This window comes from Cydia splendana, chromosome 26 (genome assembly GCF_910591565.1).
Source record: "Cydia splendana chromosome 26, ilCydSple1.2, whole genome shotgun sequence".
In the NCBI taxonomy this organism is placed as follows: domain Eukaryota; kingdom Metazoa; phylum Arthropoda; class Insecta; order Lepidoptera; family Tortricidae; genus Cydia; species Cydia splendana.
In genome coordinates this window covers 3,452,637-3,475,941 of record NC_085985.1, presented here as the reverse complement: position 1 = coordinate 3,475,941, position 23,305 = coordinate 3,452,637, and the positions used below count along the sequence as shown (strand labels likewise).

The 23,305-nt window shown below is 38.9% G+C and overlaps 1 protein-coding gene across 1 annotated transcript in view; it reads right to left on the bottom strand.

The window, feature by feature from the left end:
• The window catches only part of LOC134803429 (cilia- and flagella-associated protein 91-like), a 64,883-nt gene extending 42,482 nt beyond the window's left edge, over positions 1-22,401 (bottom strand). The window contains exons 1-6 of the mRNA XM_063776248.1: positions 22,274-22,401; positions 21,271-21,347; positions 20,589-20,652; positions 6,235-6,367; positions 863-976; positions 83-183 (exon numbers count right to left, since the gene is read on the bottom strand). Coding sequence (XP_063632318.1) covers positions 83-183; positions 863-976; positions 6,235-6,367; positions 20,589-20,652; positions 21,271-21,347; positions 22,274-22,343 — 559 coding nt within the window. The 5' untranslated portion in view covers positions 22,344-22,401. The remainder of the gene's footprint in view (positions 1-82; positions 184-862; positions 977-6,234; positions 6,368-20,588; positions 20,653-21,270; positions 21,348-22,273) is intronic.
• Positions 22,402-23,305: the final 904 nt, after the last annotated feature.

Here is a 23,305-nt window from a genome sequence, read left to right as displayed (position 1 = left end):
CGCCTGCCTGCCGTCCGGCTGCCACGGGACTGTCTGCACTGACTCCCTGGTACAAACAATAAGTTATAAACACCTCACTCACCCCACTCCAGCTTGTCCAGATAAAGCACCTCAGGTGTGTTCTCGCAATCCTCAGCCTGCCTGCCGTCCGGCTGCCACGGGACTGTCTGCGCTGATGACTCCCTAGTACAAACAATGAATGACTGAGTAAATTTAATGTGGGATTGTCACGAAAATGGAGGCGTAGGAAGAATAGGGAGCTAGTCAAATCAAAGCTACACGACTCCGCTGGCTCGGTCACCAGCTGGAGAGAATTGGAGAGGATCGCGCTGTGACGTCCGTCCGGGTGTTCAAGATACCGCTAAAGTGGCGAAGCCCTAAAAGACCTGACCGCCCCGGAGTACCCATCATCTTTGCCTCGTAAACCAATGTAGGTGATACCTATATGAATTTAAAAAATAGGGTAAATAGAACCTCACTTCCAAGATATATGATATATGATATGAAAAAATGGCCAAGTGCGAGTCGGACTCGCGTTCCAAGGGTTCCGTACATTAAGTCCGCCTCACGCTTGATTGCTCATTTCTAATAGGTTTTCCTGTCATCTATAGGTAAAGAACTATATTGTGTATTTATTTCAAAAATTTTTTTACGTTACATGTCCGCCTTTGGGTCACTAACGTACATACGTGTACCAAATTTCAACTTAATAGGTCCAGTAGTTTTCGAGAATATGGGCTGTGACAGACGGACAGACAGAAGCACGAATGATCCTATAAGGGTTCCGTTTTTTCCTTTTGAGGTACGGAACCCTAAAAATGCTCAAATATTGAAATTGCAACGTTGTTCCACGATTTATTACCTGTATTTGCTCTGTGTCCCTTTATTCTTAGGCCGGCCATCACCAGGGACCATAACTGGCGTGGGAGGGTGGAATTGCGGCGTCACGCTGGCCATGTCCAGAAGCTTCTTCGGTCTGGAAAAGAAACACAGTATTGAGGAGTTGGCCATCGAGTTTTCAAATTGCCAACCAAAGTTAAGTCGTATCAAATCATATATGTAAATAAAATCATATATTAAACATGTTGTGGATGTCAAATAATAATAAAAAAAACAACGGGTTGCACTCCGGGAGTGCCGGCAGAAGTGAAAACTCAACGACATTGTAACTCAAAATATTAATAACAGCGCCATCTAATGCAAAATGTCTGCAGCACTATGTTTATTATTGAGGTTAACGCCATCTAGCGTTATTTCGTCGCATTACTTGAAACCCCTAAGCACATCACTGTGAGTACTAGAGTTATATTAACCGGTTCGTTGCTTTTGGCTGTGGCAGCGAACAATTATTTCATGTCACGCCAGGCGTGCCTTACGCCATAGAGTATGATGGCACGCCAGTCGTGTCATACGCAAGGACCGGAAAACCCCTCTTTACGCTTAATCCTATCAATTCGGTAACCCAATCGATTCGGTTACCGTATCATTCGGTAACCCTATCATACTGTTACCTGATTGTAATGGTAACCTTATTGAAACGGTAACCCTAACCTTTAACCGAGTTAATCTCAAAACCCCATCGCGATAGGGTTATTGTTAAACCTTTATTATCGGTTGCTTACTGGTTTGCTACATTAAAGTAGTTTTAGTGATGTGCCGTCAGAACTAAAAAAAATACTAAAAAAAATGTTTATTTTATTTACTTTATTTATATTTTGTTGATTTTATGATTTTACTTATTAAATTAATCTAATTTATTTATTTAATTGATTTAATTTATTGAATTTGTTGAATTTATTTATTTTTTTTAATTTATTTAATTAGTTTAATTTGTTATATTTGTTTAATAATTTAATTAATTTAATTTAATTATTTTATTTTTTTTATTTTATTTATTTTATTAATTTTATTTATTTTATTATTTTATTATTTTATTATTTTATTAATTTTATTAATTTTATTAATTTTATTAATTTTATTAATTTTATTAATTTTATTAATTTTATTAATTTTATTAATTTTATTAATTTTATTAATTTTATTAATTTTATAATTTTATTAATTTTATTAATTTTATTAATTTTATTTATTTTATTATTTTATTAATTTTATTAATTTTATTAATTTTATTAATTTTATTAATTTTATTAATTTTATTAATTTTATTAATTTTATTAATTTTATTAATTTTATTAATTTTATTAATTTTATTAATTTTATTAATTTTATTAATTTTATTAATTTTATTAATTTTATTAATTTTATTAATTTTATTAATTTTATTAATTTTATTAATTTTATTTATTTTATTAATTTTATTAATTTTATTAATTTTATTAATTTTATTAATTTTATTAATTTTATTAATTTTATTAATTTTATTAATTTTATTAATTTTATTAATTTTATTAATTTTATTAATTTTATTAATTTTATTAATTTTATTAATTTTATTAATTTTATTAATTTTATTTATTTTATTTATTTTATTTATTTTATTTATTTTATTTATTTTATTTATTTTATTTATTTTATTTATTTTATTTATTTTATTTATTTTATTTATTTTATTTATTTTATTTATTTTATTTATTTTATTTATTTTATTTATTTTATTTATTTTATTTATTTTATTTATTTTATTTATTTTATTTATTTTATTTATTTTATTTATTTTATTTATTTTATTTATTTTATTTATTTTATTTATTTTATTTATTTTATTTATTTTATTTATTTTATTTATTTTATTTATTTTATTTATTTTATTTATTTTATTTATTTTATTTATTTTATTTATTTTATTTATTTTATTTATTTTATTTATTTTATTTATTTTATTTATTTTATTTATTTTATTTATTTTATTTATTTTATTTATTTAATTTATTTAATTTATTTAATTTATTTAATTTATTTAATTTATTTAATTTATTTAATTTATTTAATTTATTTAATTTATTTAATTTATTTAATTAAATTAATTTATTTAATTTATTTAATTTATTTAATTTATTTAATTTATTTAATTTCTTTAATTTATTTAATTAAATTAATTTATTTATTTTAATTATTTTAGTTATAATAGAATAATATTTATAATAAGATAGATTGTACATCCCACGGAAGTGTGGAGGCCGAGGCTTCCTAAACGCCAAGGATCTCCACAACCGCGAGGTGTACAATCTCAGGAATTATTTCCTTAACAACGAGTGTGGGATGCATCGTGATGTGGTGGCAGTAGACAGGAACCTCACGCCGCTCTCCTTGGCAAACGAGAACTGGCGCAAACCTGTGGTACTAAGTACTGCGGATCGCAAGGCGGCATGGGAGAATAAGGTGCTACACGGGCGGTTCTACAAGGCCCTCACGGGACCCGATGTGGACCTGCTCGCGTCGGTGAACTGGTTACGATTCGGGGACCTCTTCGGAGAAACCGAGGGTTTTGCCTGTGCAATTGCGGACGAAGTGATGATGACGAACAACTATCGGAAATATATCCTGAAGGACGGTACGGTCGACATTTGTCGGGCATGCCGCCGTCCCGGAGAGTCACTCAGGCATATCATTTCCGGTTGTTCTCATCTTGCTAACGGTGAGTACTTGCACAGACATAATCTCGTAGCCAGGATTATTCACCAGCAACTTGCTCTTCTATACGACCTTGTGGACCGCGAAGTACCGTACTACAAGTACTTACCTGCACCTGTTCTCGAGAATGGTCGTGCCACGCTCTATTGGGATCGATCTATCATCACTGACAGGACTATTGTCGCCAATAAGCCTGACATCGTGCTGATAGACCGATCGCAGCGCCGGGCCGTGCTCGCCGACGTCACCATCCCCCATGATGAGAATCTCGTGAAGGCCGAGAAGGACAAGTCCAGCAAGTACCTAGACTTAGCTCATGAGATTACCGCCATGTGGGATGTTGACTCGACGATCATTGTTCCGATAGTTGTGTCAGCGAACGGTCTCATAGCGAAGAGTCTCGACCAACACCTAGAGAGACTCTCGCTGGGTGGTTGGATCAAGGGTCAGATGCAGAAGGCGGTGATCTTGGACACGGCGCGGATAGTCCGCCGGTTCCTCTCTCTGCAGCCCTGACCACCGGTAGCTTGGGCCTTGCCCCGCTGCTGGCGGCACCCTAGGTTAGGTTTTTTATAATGTGTTTATATATTTTTGTTATGTTTTGTAAGTGTTTTTATATTTTACTTTTATACTCACATTGTAAAATCCTAACCTAAGACCCTAATTGAATAAAGGAATTATAATAAGAACACACCACACAAGTAGGTATAAAGATAAACAAAGGAAAGGCAAAAAAACTTGTTTGTGCTGGAGGCTTCATAGACCGCCCATGCCAACCTCGGTTATTCAATAATAAGTTGAATTTAAGTGTGCGTAAAGATTACAATCGTTTGAACTGGTCAAAAACCTCATAATGAGGTAACTGAATAGACTGGGTTTTTATTTCGGTTACCGGTAACAGAGGTTAACTCGATCTGATACGGTTACCGAATCAAAGTGTTACCTTATTAAGCGGTTACCGTTATGGTAGGGGTTTTTATAAACACCTCTAAAATAACCCTATGAAAAACCCCGGTTAAGGTAACCGGTTCCTGTCCCTGGTCATACGCCACACGTTAAAAACATTGATGACACGCCTGTCGTGCCATCCGCACCGAAACGGTTAATACCAGTTTGAGGGAAACTCACTAGATGGCATTTAAATCAAAAAAGAAAAACACAATGGCATTGTTCAGTGTCCGTCACACGCCCTGCGCCGCCTAAACGAAACAGCAGGCTCAGGCATACATTTTCGCCGCGCGGTAGAAAGAGAGGGTTACGTCTTACCTACGTCTTACGGTCACGTGACACCTGTTACGAGTTTAACATTTTTTCCCCATCACAAAAAGTGCACAGCGCCGCTAAAGAAGTTTTCACAATAAAGGTCCTATAGTTAGGTTCATGCACCACACCATTTATGTTAGTCAATGAGTCTCTAGGTGAGTATCGAGCCAAGTTTCATCTTAATTAGTTCAGAGGTAACAAACAAACAGACAGACAGAGAAACATACATTCGGTTAAAGTTATTATTAGCTGCTGATTGAAGAAATGCTGTAGTGGTCCTTGCCGGTCAGTTCTGGAATCGGTGCGCTGCGGTCTATCTCCACTCTGGCCACGTAGGCCGCGTACGAGCGAGGCAGCTGTTAGAGTGAGACAGCTAGCACGAGGGAGAGAGACAGTCTTACTTGGCGGCGAAGCGGTAGCGGTCCTTGCCGGTCAGCTCCGGAGGGGGGGGCGCTACGGTCTATCTCCACTCTGGCCACGTAGGCCGCGTACGAGCGAGGTGGCTGTTAGAGTGAGACAGCTAGCACGAGGGAGAGAGACAGTCTTACTTGGCGGCGAAGCGGTAGCGGTCCTTGCCGGTCAGCTCCGGAGTGGGGGCGCTGCGGTCGAGCTCCACTCTGGCCGCGTAGGCCGCGTACGAGCGAGGTGGCTATTAGAGTGAGACAGCTAGCACGAGGGAGGGAGACAGTCTTACTTGGCGGCGAAGCAGTAGCGGTTCTTGCCGGTCAGCTCCGGAGTGGGGGCGCTGCGGTCGAGCTCCACTCTGGCCACGTAGGCCGCGTACGAGCGAGGTGGCTGTTAGAGTGAGACAGTCTTACTTGGCGGCGAAGCGGTAGCGGTCCTTGCCGGTCAGCTCCGGAGTGGGGGCGCTGCGGTCGAGCTCCACTCTGGCCACGTAGGCCGCGTACCAGCGAGGTGGCTGTTAGAGTGAGACAGCTAGCACGAGGGAGAGAGACAGTCTTACTTGGCGGCGAAGCGGTAGCGGTCCTTGCCGGTCAGCTCCGGAGTGGGGGCGCTGCGGTCGAGCTCCACTCTGGCCACGTAGGCCGCGTACGAGCGAGGTGGCTATTAGAGTGAGACAGCTAGCACGAGGGAGGGAGACAGTCTTACTTGGCGGCGAAGCAGTAGCGGTTCTTGCCGGTCAGCTCCGGAGTGGGGGCGCTGCGGTCGAGCTCCACTCTGGCCACGTAGGCCGCGTACGAGCGAGGTGGCTGTTAGAGTGAGACAGTCTTACTTGGCGGCGAAGCGGTAGCGGTCCTTGCCGGTCAGCTCCGGAGTGGGGGCGCTGCGGTCGATCTCCACTCTGGCCACGTAGGCCGCGTACGAGCGAGGTGGCTGTTAGAGTGAGACAGCTAGCACGAGGGAGAGAGACAGTCTTACTTGGCGGCGAAGCGATAGCGGTCCTTGCCGGTCAGCTCCGGAGTGGGGGCGCTGCGGTCGAGCTCCACTCTGGCCACGTAAGCCGCGTACGAGCGGTCCAGGTGCCTGGGCAGGCGGCAGTTCGGGTGGTATACTGGACAAAATTGACAAAAATATTTATGATTTACTCTGTATAACCAATTTGTCATTACAGCCAGGGCCGGATTAACCCTAAGTCAAAGTAGGCAACTGCCTAGGGGCCCCGCCTCGGCTAGGGGGCCCCGGATTCTCAGCGCGCACCAAATTTTTTTTTCCATATGGTAAAAATTCATGAGTAAATTTTTTATTCTTATAATAATGAGTATGCTTTGTTATTGTTTTTTTTCGATCCATTCTTTAAATTAATGAAATACTGTAATAAGTTTGAAGCAATACGTTACAGTTTACGGGGCGTATTCTGCGTACCTGTTGTAATAATAGGGGTTTTCAGGAAAAATGGTTCACTTTTGTTCGAGCAACCAACAACTTTTGCATTATTTCGACTCAGAATCACGAGGACTATTTATTAAAACAAAGAAAAAGAAAGAAGACGAACGTGTCCCCAGGTTTACATAGGAATGCTCGACCTTCAGCCTCCCTTTTTACCTCAATTTACCATTGGTTTGTGTTCCACATCTCCTCTACTTCAGCTTAGCCTTTGGCCTCGCTGCGCTAAGCTCGGCCTGCGGTCTCGCTTTTTAATACAATGGACATTGGTTCGTGTCTGTGCTCAACTATTTATCCTGAAGCCTGATGAAGCAAGACTTTGATTTCGCATGAAAGCTCGCCGCACTGGGGCACTTCGGACTTTTAGGCCCAGATGAAGATCGATACCCGGCCTTTTAACACGCTTTCACAATTTGCGTTATTGTTAACGAAAAATTTCGCGCTCGCTACGCTCGCGTATATTTTTAGTTTCTTAGTTGATCCTGTATCATCTACATGTTAGCTTGACTGGTGAATGAATAGAGTTAGACCAAGAAAAGTCTGCAATGATTTTGACAGCATACGCAGTGCAAGTGTTATTTATACGTCATAATTTCATAGAAGTTTTTAAGTTTAAAATAACACTTGCACTGCAAGTGCTATCAAAATTGTTGCAGGCTTATCTTGGTCTAACTCTAGTAATTTAAGTAGTTTTAACATATGGAAATTCTTTAGTATTAGGTTGATTCGGCGTTTGGTCTCATGATCGGACAATCGCTGTTCAGCCTCGCAAAATATTAACTATTGAGAAAATCAACTTTGCGGCACTAGTTGAACTTAGCCTCGCTTAAAATTTGCCATTAGAGGTAGATAGGAAAGTGACGCTGAAGCTCACATCTTTGGTATTCCACTGGGAATTGGCCTTAAGCCTAAAGGGCTCTCCCCACACTTGACGCGAGACGGAATCGGCAAAAACCGATAGAATAAAGCTTTATGTCCACGCAATAAGAGCGCAAATGACATCGTACGATTTGGATCGGCTCGGCCGACGCCTGAAGATTAAAATTAAAAACGCAAACTTATTTCCCTGTACTGAATATGCTGTGTGCAGAATTGACTGTAGGGGGCCCCGAGCGTCGCACTGCCTAGGGGCCCCGACATGCTTAATCCGGCCCTGATTACAGCCTGGCAAAAAAGAGTAGACTTTAAAAAGTGACAGCACTGTAGTGTCGTCCCTTTCAAATCAATGTACCTATATAAGAGAACGGGACGACACTACAGTGTTGTCACTTTTTAATTTCTACTCTTTTGCCAGGCTGTACTTACGTCATTAGGAAAAAATCATGATGACAATATAATTCCCAGTAGTTACCAACAAGTAGGTAACTAGTAGATTTTTTTATTGTCAGTTGTTCCCTGTTGTAAAAGGTGAGAAAAAGAATCTGTTTTTGCTGCTGGTAACAACTTGGTGGTAACTAGTGGGAATAACCCGCTAACCCAGTCAAAGTATCTTTTCTATTTTACCTAACAAGGATTCTTTACACGAAAATACATGTGTTGGATAACTGAGTTATCCAAGAAGGAATATATCTCCATAAACTGAAATAAATGTCATATACTTACTAAGAAACTGAATTAAATTATTTTTCTGAAAAATAATTTAATTTGTTCAAATAACTTCTAATAATATATCTCCATGATAGAAAACCATGATTATGGGTACTTAAACTTACCACTTTTCCATATGGATAATTGATTAATTATCTTGTGTATCATAACCAAATTTTTTAGTATTAATATACTAAAATAGTAATTTGTTAACCAAGGGATGAAAGGCACTTATTTCTGTACTTAATTGTATTGAAATGGGATTGTCAAAGGTTTTTGAAGATGGCGCCAGCGTATGTTTTACCTGTCTCTAGTTTTGCTATATTTCTATGAAGTTTTAATTAACATTTTCAATGCCAAGCGCCCCATTTCTAATGTGATACAATATGAACACACCTAGCGTTCTTGGCAGTGAATGTGTAAAGGGAATTACTACCTAGCCCATAAAATAAAAAAAACATGAACTTGGCATTATCATAGGATTGAAAAGTAAAGCCTGTCTGTAAATACTTCGACGACCAACCCCACTACATGATACCACAATAAATCTCATGGAAGGGCTAGCACTACCTAGCAGTGTGATAAGGTTGAACCAAGAAAAGTCTGCAACGATTTGATAGTACACGCAGTGCAATTGTTATTTTAAACGTCAAACTTCTCTAAGACATTATGATACGATACGTATAACACTTGCACTGCGTGTAATATCAAAGTCGTTGCAGTCTTATCTTGGTCTAACTTTAGAAAATGAACATATACATGCAGAAGATAAATAAAATATATTTTTGTGAGTATTTATGTTTATTAATAATCAAGAAATAAGCCACAAAATTAAAAGAAAGTAATTTTAAGTAATTAATGAAGTCTAATTATTATTTAAAGGTACATGCAGGATGCATTAGGGTAATTTATGATGGAATAATGAAATAAAAAAATTAACATTCTAATAACACTAATGAATGAAGTACTGGAAGTACTATGTTGTTTATTGAGATACCTGCACCAAGGATGGCCCATCCTGATTTTATTTTTTATGTTTAATATGAACTTGTAGTTTTATCTATGATACTATCAAACATGGACACAAAATTTGAACCCATTCACACTTATATAAGTATGAAATTTTGGAAGTTATCAAGCTTAAAAACCTACTTTGGTGCAGGTATCCTAGTATGATCAATAAAACTTAACTTAGTATGTACCCTATTTTCGATAAACCTAAATGTTCCCTAACAAACTAATATGCATAACATGTGATAATATTGACAAATATAGTAGACAGAAGTTTTTTTTTATTCATAAGCCATAAATGATAAGTTTGCTCCAGAGACACATAATGAAGCTGAATAATCTCATTTATCTTGTAAAGTTTTTACGGAAGTTTTGCTTTGTGCTATGCCATTTACCACATCATCTGTCGTTCTTAATAAAAGCCCTCTTATTAATTCTGGTATGTTGTTTTCACAAGCCAATTTAATAAGAGCATCTAAAGTCTCCGGCTTGACTGTTTTGATTAGCTTGTCAATGCAAGCAGCCACCAGCTTATCCATCAAAGAACGTCTGGCCAGAAGTAGAAGGGGCTCCAGCCCTTCTTCCGGAAGAACACCCAAGTACATGTAGTCTTTTAGATGCTGAAGAGTCTGTACCGTCTCTCCGGGCATCTTGATGCTGTCTTGCTCAGTTTCCTTCCACTGTCCTTTGAGCATGGTCCTGAACATCTCGCTATGAACAAATAGTACGCTCTTGTGCACCGGCACAGCGCCATCTGTTGCGTGCAGACTAAAGTCCATTGACTCTGTATCTTTGTATAATTCATCACATATAGTCAATGAGGCTGGCTTAATCTCTTGCACAGTAATGTTTATTTCTGCAGTAAAAATTCGCAAATTGCAGTTTTTAATGGAAATATTCTTATAATTTGTTACGTTGGTAGGAATTTCTACCCAATCATCTGGACAAAATAACAGTTTCTCCCTGAATCCCGTATAAGTTACATTGACTAGAATTGTTAAGTTCTTTGCATTGTCAGTCTTTTTCAATCTCACAATAAAATCAGTATTAATAGTATTAATAATCCTAACTTTTACTTGAACTAAAGCCAAGTCAGCAACAGTAATACCTTCAGAGCACCTTTCAGGCCCAATATCATCGGGACACATTAAAATAGAACACATTATCTTCAAAGCTTGACCACGTTTTTGTGTCGTCCATATACTGTGTAAGATAAAGAAAATAATTACTTAATTTTTTCTATTAAGCAGGTTTAAAAGCAATACTTACTATACTCTTTCATTAATAGTAATTAAATCTATTGTTATTTTAGCTCATAAGTTAGGATTAATTAAATCTTTAATTTACAAATAGTCAGGGGGATAAATAAACAAAAATGTAGGTACTTACAAATGTGACAATGACATGATGAGTCACAAATATTTGTAATTAACAATTGAAAATAATCTGCGTAGCTCTGATGTAAAGTAAGGTAGAGTGGAGTCAGTGGAGGCACGAAGTACGAAAGAAATCACAAATCAGTGGAACCCGTGGAAGCAAATAATTTAAAGATATAAAGATGAGATTGAGATGTGATCTATGATCTCTGGTCTATTATAAGCTGTATCCAGACGGGATGATCAAATGGACCGATTTGATCAGAAATGAAATAGGCGTCAATCTCCAATTTAATCACCAATTTTAGATTTATGGTGATATTAGAGGCCTCTAAATTAAAAAATGCCCCAGAACGAAAATACTGGAGTCACAAATTGGTATGCTTGCATCCGCACTACATTTTATCGGTAATATCGGTCATTATCGGCGGTTGAATTCGGCGAGTCAAATTGGCGTTTGCGTCCGCACGGCCTGATTTGATCGGACAATTTAATCAGATTGGTGAAAATTTTTGTCTGGATACGCCTATATTCTCTTTGGTCTGGATGTCGGTGCTTCTGGTTATGCCGTTTACATTCGCGGCTCGTGGCTCGGCTCGCGGCTCGTCTCGTGGCTCGCACGCGAATGTAAGCCGTGGGGTTCCCAAATAATTAGGCCCCAAAACACGGCAGCTTTTTCAACGCGCGTTAAAAAAGCGTTAGAATGACACAAATGGATAACCATGTATGTATTCACACGACAGCGGTGACGCTTTTTATCAAGCGTTGTTGGATTTTCGACTTTAAGCCTTGGTCGTTAAATCGAATTTAGAGTGCGGATAGATTCAAGCGCTTTTTTAACGCGCGTTGAAAAAGCTGTCGTGCGAATGGGGGCTTAAGCCTGGCCACACACTTTCGGAATTTTCCGTACGGAATGACATGTGCATGCGAGACAGCGCTATGCATTTGTAGAGTGACGTCCCGTTCCCACCTGACATTCCGTACGGAAACCGAATGAAAATTCCGAACGGCCAGGGTAACCACCCGAACGCACGGCTGCGCATCGGAACGAACGTCAAGCCCCCTCCAGACTATGCGCGTGAATCGCGGGCGAAGCCACGAACGTGAGTGTGGAGTCGATTTCGCTGTCTGCGAAAATCGACGCCACACTCGCGTTCGCGGCTTCGCGCCGCGATTCGCGCACGAGTGAGGAGGGGGCTTCAGAGGGCCTACCGCGAACCACGTTTGGCGTGTTGCCTCCCTGTCACACTTACGTACGAATTTACAAGTGCGACAGAGAGGCAACACGTCGTTCAGTCAGCAGCAGAAGTTGCTAAGCGGGACAGGAGTTCAAAATTATCTTCACGCGACTTTATTGTTAAGAGAATAAGAGCATGTCAAGGTAATTTAGAACACCTCGCCCGCTTAGCAATTTCTGCTGCTGACTGTACGTGGTTCGCGGTAGGCCCTCAGGTATTTTTCCCGTTCGGAACGCCTGATCCATGAATCTAGTATTTAACTAAATCAGGCATGAGGCGTGGGGGAAAATGACCGAACGGGATAGTCTTACGTATCTTTCAGTAGGAGTAGCAGCGAAAGCGCTATTATTGTTTGTCCTTGTCACAGTCTCACATTTTTTTATTCCCCACCGTAAATTTAGTATGGATTGGGCAACAAATAAATTCGACCAATCATAGTATCGCACTGTGTATGTTTTGTCCCTCACGGAGGCACGCGTATAGCTTATCTATAGGATCCTACCATCTATGGCCTGATCGAACATTTTGTATCAGAAAAGAAATTGGCATAAATCTCATCTAGCGTTGTCCAGTTATACTTAATAGATTCATGAAAAGGAGAAATATACATATTATACTAAGCATTTTAGTCAAAATGACAATTTAATGAGGTTGTGCGAAAAATTGTCCCGTCTAGACTCGCCTTAATAAATAACTGTGCTGCCAGATGAACGGGAGTTCCTGCACTTCCTGTGGCCTATTTTATAAAGCTACAAGTTACAATTTACAAGCGGAAGTCTCGTTCTAACACATAGGGTTAGAAAGAGACTTCCGCTTGTAAATTGTAACTTGTAGCTTTATAAAATAGGCCACTGCGGTTGAAACTCGAAACCGAAAGTCCGAAACCTGTCAAAACGTGGCTGACTGACGACATCACAAGAAATAAATAAAGTAAACCGTGAAATTTGAATTATTTAACTAATTCATGTTGACAAATAATAGTGTAGTTGCAATCCCAAGATAGCGAGAAAATGTCAAAACTGTAAGTTATAAGTTTTATTGTAGTAAACACGTAGACTTAGGTATATCCTGTCCAATTTCTAAGATCAAGTTCGCCATAGATCTCCTGACCTCCTGAGTTCAGCACAAGTGAGTTAATCCTCCAGTATAATATATGTACTAGACATATTGCTACATAAAAACCAATATGTAATAGTTTGTCAAAGGACTGTCTCATTCCAATCATAGACAGAGAGAATCATACTACCTTTGTCTTACACTAGTACTAGCACCCTAAAGAAAAGGATGAGTATAGTTTTCCTGGTTTTTACTGACTGACAATAGTTATTTGTACAACAAGAGATCAAAGTTTGATATTTCTTCGAGTGCTTATTTTGAGTCCCGTGCAAGCGAAAGATAATTTAGAATCTTGAGCGTAGTAAGGGATTCAAAAGCGCACGAGATGTAAATAACTTTGATCTCGTGTAGTACACAAAATTTTTCACCCTAAGGGGCTATTCATAAATTACGTCATTTCAAATTAGGGGGGGGGGTCTGGACATCGGATGACGGTAGCGTGAAGTAGGAGGAAATGGGGTCATTTGAAGCATGATTTTTGGATGTTTATAGGGGGGGGGGGGGGGTCCAAAATCGTCAAAAATCGATGACGTAATTTATGGACAGCCCCTAAGCAGTGAGAACATACCTAGAGGGAGAGAGATAATAGAACCCAAGTATATCAAACTTGTATTAGACCCCGCATGTTGAAATGACATTTGACTATAAAGGTCACTTGAATGTCATTTTGTCTCACTCAGTGAGCAAAATCGCATTTTGCTCACTGTTTTTAAGTAGCATAGTACCCTTGTTCGAGCTGCTGAGGTGAAAATTGGTTTGACTAACTATATATATTGGAATTGGACTTTGGAATTTATATAGCAATTGGAATTTATTCAGCAAATAGGCCACAAGGGCACTTTTACACATATGTAGTAATATAATTTGTGTAACATAATGTTGTTAATGTCCAAAATTGCTTAGGAATAGTTGTTATGTTTTCCAAATTATTTTTCTCACTGTACCCACATTCGAGAATTTCTCTACCAAAAGAATACCTTAAGGCATTAATTCCGCCATTTGTACTTATTTTTTTATTGTGCAATAAAGTTTAAATAAATAAATAGATTTACTATGGCATACTTGTTCTTAGAAAAGCAGACAGACACATTAAATGGCAGTGTCTCCATGTATTTCCTTCTTCGAAGCTAGAATAGGATTTCTTTCTTTTTTTAAGGGAGGTCAATTTGTTTGCATGTATACCTATGTATTATGATGACAAAGGGAAAAAACTATTTACTAATCATACCTTTTGAAAATAATTTCTTTTTGTACCAACCTAATGAAGTAATTGGTAAAAATACATTTAAAATAATAAGAGCATACAGATGGATTGAGAACCTTCTGAGAGCTGTAACTTATGCTGGAGTTTTTATTTTATAGTTTATTATAAATATAATGTATTTTTATTACAGTGCAGTGAAGACACACCATCGTGGGACATTTGTAAAAATCACACTTTCAGTCATGAGGTTCCATAATGATTACAGCGAAATGACCACTGGATCTATTAATATTAATGATATGGCTGAGATCATTTTAAAATTAAAAGGTCTTACAGAACCTCAATATTTCATTGGGCAGAATATTCAGCTTAAGAAAACTGACAATGCAAAGAACTTAGTAGTATCAGTAGAAATCACTTCAGGCGATTTCAAAAAACAATTATTCTGTCTAGATGAATGGGTTGAAGTCCCAATGAGTTCAAAAAAATATGATTCATGTGTAGGCTCATCCCCCTACTCAATGTTGTATGTTATTGAGCTAAACGTTACTGTACATGCCGCCATGCCTGCAGCCTCAAGTATATGTAAAGAAATTTATGAAGAAACAGAATTTACAGATTTTGAGCTTCAGGCAGATGACGGCAAAGTGCCACTGCACAAGAGCGTACTATTTGTTAACAGTGAAATGTTCAGGGGAATGTTGAGAGGACCGTGGAAGGAAACTGAAGCAGACAGCATGGAGATGCCTGGGGTTACGATGCAAACCCTTCAACACCTAAAACAGTACATGTACTTGGGCACTATTCCCGATGAAGGGCTGGAGCCGCTTCTTGTGGTGGCTAAGTATTGTTTGATGGATAAGCTTGTGGCTGGTTGCATTGAAAAGCTGGTCTCAACAGTCAAGGTAGAAACATTTGATGCTCTCGTACAACTGGCTTGCCAAAAGGAGATTCCTGAATTGGTCAGAGCTCTGGTGTTAAGAATTCCTGATGATGGGATTACTAATATGTTGCATAAAATTTATTGTCATATTTTACTTCCGCATAGCAACCTTTGGCAGAATCATCATTTCGCAGAATTACTTTTTGCATAAGTTTCCTGGCATACTGTTGTTTCGCACAATTTTGTAAAGCTGAATAATGCAATTGCATAATGTCAATTTGAAGAATAATCCTATAACCGAATAATTGTTTTGCCAAAAATTGCGTCGCATAATATTTACTTGGCATACTGTCTTTTCGCAGGATTTCCTTAGGCAGAATAATTCATTGGCATAGTGTTGATGAGATTAATATTTTCCGTACCCTACTCCACCAATGAACACCTACTCCAACAGTTCCTATTGAGCAGGGGTCGCAGTTCTAACCTAACCTAACCTACACTTCTGGCAGCAATTCCTTTTGTGTAGGGGTCGCAGTTCTAACCTAACCTAACCTACAGTTCTGGAAGCAGTTTCTGTTGTGTAGGGGTCGCAGTTCTAACCTAACCAACAGTTTTGGAAGCAGTTCCTTTTGTGCAGGAGTCGCAGTTCTAACCTAACCTAACCTACAGTTCTGGAAGCAGTTTTTTGTGAGTAGGGGTCGCAGTTCTAACCTAACCTAACCTACAGTTCTGCAAGCAGTTCCTTTTGTGTAGGGGTCGCAGTTCTAACCTAACCTAATCTACACTTCTGGAAGCAGTTCCTTTTGTGTAGGGGTCGCAGTTTTAACCTAACCTAACCTATAGTTCTGGCAGCAATTCCTTTTATGTAGGGGTTGCAGTTCTAACCTAACCTAACCTGTTGTTCTGGCAGAAATTCCTTTTATGTATGGGTCACAGTTCTAACCTAACCTACAGTTCTGGAAGCAGTTACTTTTGAGTAGGGGTCGCAGTTCTAACCTAACCTACAGTTCTCGAAGCAGTTCCTTTTATGTAGGGGTTGCAGCTCTAACCTAACCTAACCTACAGTTCTGGAAGCAGTTCCTTTTATGTAGGGGAACCTACACTTCTGGAAGCAGTTCGTTTTGTGTAAGGGTCGCAGTTCCAAGTTTCCAACCTAACCTAACTTACAGTTCTGGCAACAATTTCTTTTGTGTAGGGGTCGCAGTTCTAACCTAACCTAACCTACAGTTCTGGCAGCAATTCCTTTTATGTAGGGGTCGCAGTTCTAACCTAACCTAACCTGTAGTTCTGGCAGCAATCCTTTTGTGTAGGTTCAGTCAGCGACATGAGTATCATGCGGTAACAATTTCGGCAGAACTTTTATTCTGCTGCATAACATTCTGCGAAATTCAAGTCTGCAATATGAGCAATATGCCATAAGAAATTCGGTGAAATGTAATTTATGCTACATACAATTCTGCGTATGTAAAATCGACGATATTAGTATTCTGCTATTCAAAATTCTGCCAAATGAATGTTATGCGACATGAAAGTTATGCTAATTATAAAATTATGCAAAAGTATCATTCGGTTAAAAATGTTTCTGCGAAACCTGCTATGTGAAGTGTATTTCGGACAAACAATATTATGCAAGATAAAGGGAAGCCCTGATGATGTTGTTAATGGTATTACCAAGAAGGACATTAATGGGGAAAATGCTAACGATAAAAAATAAATAAGCTATATTCATTATCCTTACTATATACCTAATATTTGTATTCCTCTATATTCCTTAAATAAATACATAAATAAATATTTATTATAGGACATTATTTATTACACTTACATTATTGGCCATGTCCCACAGTAGGGTTCCCCTCTTCTGGCATAATATTGTTTGTCAGAAATACACTTCGCATAACATGTATCGCAGAAACACTTTTAGTAGAATGATAATTAGGCATAAATATTACTTTGCATTATTATTACTAAGCATACAATACATTTCGCAGCATATTATTTAGCAGAAGATTACTTTTGCAGACTTTGGTTTAGCATAATTTTATGTACCATATCATCCTCCAGCATACTTTCATTATGGCATAATGTTTTTCTACTTGCAGAAAAGTGGATTACGTTAAGTAAGAACTGTGACCCCCAAACAAAATTGAACCTGTGCCAGATAAGAAGATTATGTTAGGTTGTATAACTGCGGCCTCCTGTATAAAACGAACGGCTCCCAGAAAAGTGGGTTAGGTTAGGTTAGAACTGCGACCTCATACAAAACGAACGGCTACCAGAAAAGTGGGTTAGGTTAGGTTAGGTTATCTGATTAACTTTAATAGTCATAGTCATAGTCATAGTATTTATTTGCTAGAATTATGGTACATTGTAGATGGTGGACATTGATTTGGTAGTTCAACATAATTCACCACTATATAGGCATGCAAAACTTTACACTATACATACATCTAGAACATTTTAATTCACATACCACATGAAAATGTTAACTCAAGACATATTTTATACTTAAGTTAAAATTGGTAAATATTTACATTTATACACGAACATATTGACATAAAACCGTCAAAGAAATATAATATAACATGTCAAGCTTAAAACTATTAAAATTAAAATAATTAAATATAAACAGTATAAAATAGTAACATACAATTATAATTATCAAAAAAAAATAAAAAAAACCGGAGGCAAAATACCAGTATTATAAAATAAAAACAATATCAATTTGCCTTTCTTTTGTCCATTTCATTATTTAATGCAATTAGAAGCATATATCAAAATATTCTTTTATATTGTAAAAACATTTTTCCCTTAGCCAACACCGAAGCTTCACTAAAAACAACTTGTAAGGCAGAACTCTGATTTGTTGAGGTATATGATTATAGATTTTAATGGACATTATGTAGCAATTTTTACTATTTAAGGCTGTTTTTGATATAGGTTTCGTAACACGAAATAAATCACGTGCACGCAAGTTTGGATTTTGAACTGGTTTGGAGAACATGTCAGGATTATTTCTAACAAACTTTGCATGCTCCAGTATATAAATGCTCGTGAGGGTCAATATATTAAGCCTTTTAAATAGTGGTTTACATGGGGCTAAGGGGTCTTCCCCACAAATCGCGCGTACACATCTCTTCTGAACTAAAAAAGCTCTATCTATATTTGTCGAGTTGCCCCTATATGATGATTCCGTAACGGAGAAGCGACGAAACGTAACCATGATACGCTGTTATGGCGGTTGGTTCCCCTGCTACACTTCTTAACCTTTTGAGAGCGAAGACAAACCTGTTTAGTTTATTACATACATTGTCAATTTGTTCCTTCCAATTACAAAATATGTCAAGTGTTATACCCAAAAAGTTAACGGCGTCGTTGTTATTTATGGTTTGTCCCTTATAATTTACTTTCAATGGGACACGCTCTGCTTTATAAGTTGAAAATTGAACACAACTTGTTTTTTCAATATTAATTTTTAAATCATTTGCTTCTATCCAATTACTTATATCCCTGATTGCATTATTGATTACTGTTTCATGTGCCTCTGATTTATTTGTATTTGTAACGATAATGCATCTTGATAACTTTATGCTACCTAAATATTATGCAATACATTTATCTGCGAAATTAATACTCGTTTAAAAGACTATTATGATCATCAACAGTATGCCAAAATATGGTTGTGGATTTTAAAACTCTGCGAAATGATTGTATGATAAATGATATATGAGAAAGGTAATTCTGCCAAACGACATTTCTGCCAAGTAACATTATGCAATACAAAAATATGTCAAAAATCTTTCTGCAACACATTAGTAAACCGACGGTCAAGCAAATCTTGTCAGTAGAAAAAGGCGCGAAATTCAAATTTTCTATGAGACATTTTCTACATTTTTCAAATATGCCGCCTTTTTCTACTGACAAGATCTGCTTGACCAACTTATATTTAACATTTTAATCACAGAATAAATAATAGTACTACCGTACAGAAAGGAAACTTCCTACAAAACCGAAGTTTGACAGCGGTTCAGGGTCGAATCATGCTATCCCTTTCTAATATATAGCCCTATCCCTTTCGGCAATTTAGGGTTGTCAAAAATCAAGTGATTATCTTATCTGTGGTCGTGTACGCAAAAAGGAAGTCAAGTGGTGCCAACCCTAATAATTGCTCGGAGCAATGCTGAGCCGAGCGGAGCCGAGTTTGGCCGAAGTCAGGAGTTTCGCACCCCTGTTTTAATATAGATTTACCATTAATTTGGGTTTCACCGATCTGTCCAGTTTTGAATGTGTAATTCTGAAAGAACTTGCCAACACTTATAGTTTTATCTATAAATTTAATTAGTATAACAACACTAGGTTTAGGTACTGAGCTTACTGTGGGGGTTTACTAATGTGTTGCAGAAAGATTTTTGACATATTTATAAGAATATTTTTTTATTTTTTAAGAATATGACTTTATTGAACAATATGCTTGTTGGCAAACCAAGAAAGACCAAGTTTAGTTTTTATTTTTATGTAGTTATGATACTTATGATTACATGTAAAGGATAGAAGATTCTTTTTTTTTATGTAAGTAATAGTCAGCAAACGAGCAGACGAGCCGCCTGATGGGAAGCTGTCATCGTCGCCCATGGACATAAGCAACATCACAGGAGCCACTTAAGCGTTACCGACCCTTGAGAACCCTAAATACCCGCTTCTTGAAGAATCCCATGTCGTAGCGCAAAGAAAATACCTCAGGAGGCAAGTCATTCCACATTCTGCACGTTCTGGGAAGAAACGAGCGAGATGCCCGCTTATTCTTGGTGTGCCATGTATCTGTCGGCGGCCGATCGTAAGATCAGGCATATCGTGAAAATCCTAAGCATATCGTGAAACGTGAAAATCTTTGAATCGTTCCCTGAGTCGACGGAGCCCCGCTGCGAGGGGCTCCTATTTCTGGGCAGTTTGCCCTTCGGGCATCTGAAGCAACCTAACGAACCTATCCTACCTATGTATCGGTTTAATGTGACTATCGTCAAAACATTACACAGGAACATTACGATCTGCCTGATCTTACGATCGGCCTACGACATATCTAAGAAGTGGGGATGAACTTTGCTCCTCTGGGATTCTAATGTGATGTGCTCCTCTGGGATTCTAATGTGATGTGATTAAGTCAGCGGCAATGATGTTATATAAAAGACTATAGAGGAATAAGTAAGCATAGCACTAGATGTCACGAGTGTCGCGACTGACAAAAAGTGTATTGCCACAGAATAAATAATAGTACTAGGTACAGAAGACTCACTCTCTAACAAAACGACGTCACGACGATGTGCTCGTGTCGCCGGCGGTACAAAGATACACGAAGTTTTTATTCTATCAGACCGCGCCGCGAAAAATGAGCCCGATTTTGTGTGTCTGATATTCTTATATATCAGTCTACGGCGGTTAAAAGGTTAAGCGGGTATTTAATTGATTTCTGTACTCACCGACTTGAGCACTGGGCGCTGTTTTCAGCTCCGAAAACATCGTCTTATACAGTGGCTGTATATTCTGTGAAAAATAAATAAGTATTATAGGACAATTTTACACAAATCGGCCTAGTCCCACTGTAAGTACCTAAGGTAAATCTGTGTTATCAATGTTATCATAGGCCTTTTCGTCTATTGCAGACGATGTATGGTATAACAAGGGAGAAACACCGTTTTTGGTGGCTGAATAGACCGATGCGAGACCGACATGGCCTACCACAGGTCTGACAAGATAAGTCTGCGGAAACCGGTACTGAGACACCTTGTCGTCGTTTTTGCCTCTTGTCAGCGAGTGCGGCGAACCAGGTCTTATCACAAAACTTGCGACCCTCCACAACACGTTTGCGCCATTCCGTCCGCTGTTCTGCGAGCCTCTCATCATACATCACTGGCTCAGTGACCCAAAGAGGATCTTGGCCTCTGACACAAGAGAGCGCCATTCTGCCCTATTCTGCGCCACTTCACGCCAGTTGGCTATTCCGAGGGCGGACAGGTCTTTTTGGGCTTCGTCACTCCAGCGGTACCTGGGACGCCCAGACTGACGTTTTCCCCCCGGGTGCCCCACATACGCTCTTCTCACAGCACGATCCTCCCCCATCCTCTCCTGCAGGTGACCTAGTCTGTGTTTATAGGTACTTACAATTTGTGCAGACGCCATGGCAGCTTTGAAGGCGGCCCGCGCGTAGTCACGGGCGCCCGACACGATGAAGGCCGAGTCTGCAACAAGCATTATACAGGTGCACTGTGCCTCTCGCTCTTCGCTTCTCTATATTATTAATGCCCGAGTCTCGGCATTGCATCGATCCAATCGGAGAACGGCGAGACGAAACAAGGAAGAGCGAGACGAGAAGGGAGCAGTGTACACACTCGTTCTCGGCCTGTCTCGGGGTGCCTCGACGAGTGTGTACAGCCGGCATTATGACCTGGATTCTAGTTAGCCTTAAGGGTCTTAAATAAATGAACCAGTCTGTCTGAGTTACGCAGGGGTTAAAGTGGCTCCAAATGGTTCGTGTAATCAATGTAATATAATAACATTAATATAACACACGGCCGCTGCGTCGCCAGTTCTTTTTTCTTTTGAACTTGGCTTGACACGCTGCCGCGTGTCTAGATATAAGTTTTCTCCGATTGAGTACCTACCGTTTTACTAAATAGAAATAGGTAAATAAATATAACAGGACATTCTTACACAAATTGACTAAGCCCCACATTAAGCTCAAGAAGGCATGTGTTGTGGGTACTCAGACAACGATATATAGGTATAATATACAAATACTTAAATGCATAGAAAACACTCATGACTCAGGAACTCTGTGCTCATCACACAAATAAATGCCCTTACCGGGCTTCGAACCCAGGACCATCGGCTTCATAGGGTCACTACCCACTATGTACTTAATTGTTTATTTATATATATTTTTCGGGGATCTCGGAAACGAAATTGATGAAATTTGCTATATGGAGGTTTTCGGGGGCGATAAATCGATCTGGCTAGGTTTTATCTCTGGGAAAACGCGCATTTTTGAGTTTTTATAAGTTTTCCGAGCAAAGCTCGGTCTCCCAGATATTAATAGGTAATACGTAAAAATCGTGAACATTTAAATCGGTGAAGATGTGGATGTTATTTATAAGTTAAGACTCACCGTACAAGTAATCGTGTACTCTCATGCTGTCTCCGGCCGCGCCTCGCCGCTCGAACACCGTTTCACTCATGTTCCTACGTTATCTATTGTTATACTCCTGTTCTTATCTCCTGGTATTCTGTTCAGTAGAGCGTTCACGAATCAATAACATGGTAAATAAACATGGTGATCTGTCAGCATTGTCAGGTTGATTGTTACGTCAATTTGGTTGCTAGGTTACCGCAGAAAGAGGCCATATTATAAAGAGTTAAGTACTTGGTCAAGCAGATCTTGTCAGTAGAAAAAGGCGGCAAATTTGAAAAATGTAGGCGCAAAGGTAGAAAATTTGAATTTCGCGCCTTTTTCTACTGACAAGATTTACTTGACCAGCTATAGATGGCACCATCATAGCTTGCCCCTTTTTCTATGAGATTTGGCTTAAAAGGGCTGGCAGCCAGGGCATTAAAAAACAAAAATTTCACACAATTCTAGGGAATGACAGGGCAAGCTATGCTGGCGCCATCTGCTAAATACTTCGACCGGCCAACCCCATTCTTCGTGCTTATTCTAGCTTCCTTCCTTTATTAGGGAGCGTGCATGATCTATAGGGGGCACCACAGAAGCCGTCAGATTGTTGGCGCGAGGCGTAAATGTGAAGTTTACGAAGTTTATGCTTCCGATGTAGCCCACAAGATGGCAGAACCTACTGGGAATGCACTATTAAGGTTGATATTTGGTTGTAGATTCGCACCAAGAAAAGTCTGCAGCGAATTTGATAGCCCACGCAGTGCAAGTGTTATTTATACGTCATTTTTTCATAGAAGTTTGACGTTTAAAATAACACGTGCACTGCGTGGGGCCATCAAATCCGCTGCAGACTTTTCTTGGTCTGACTCTAGCCGCGCGCGTCAGTTGAGGTCTTTGGCGGCCACACAGCCCACACAGGGCCTACCGACGTGTTGCCTCCCTGTCACACTTACTTACGAATTTATAAGTGCGAGATGGCAAATCACCCTATACGATCCCCGCCTTGTTTTTTCGACACCCTCCGAA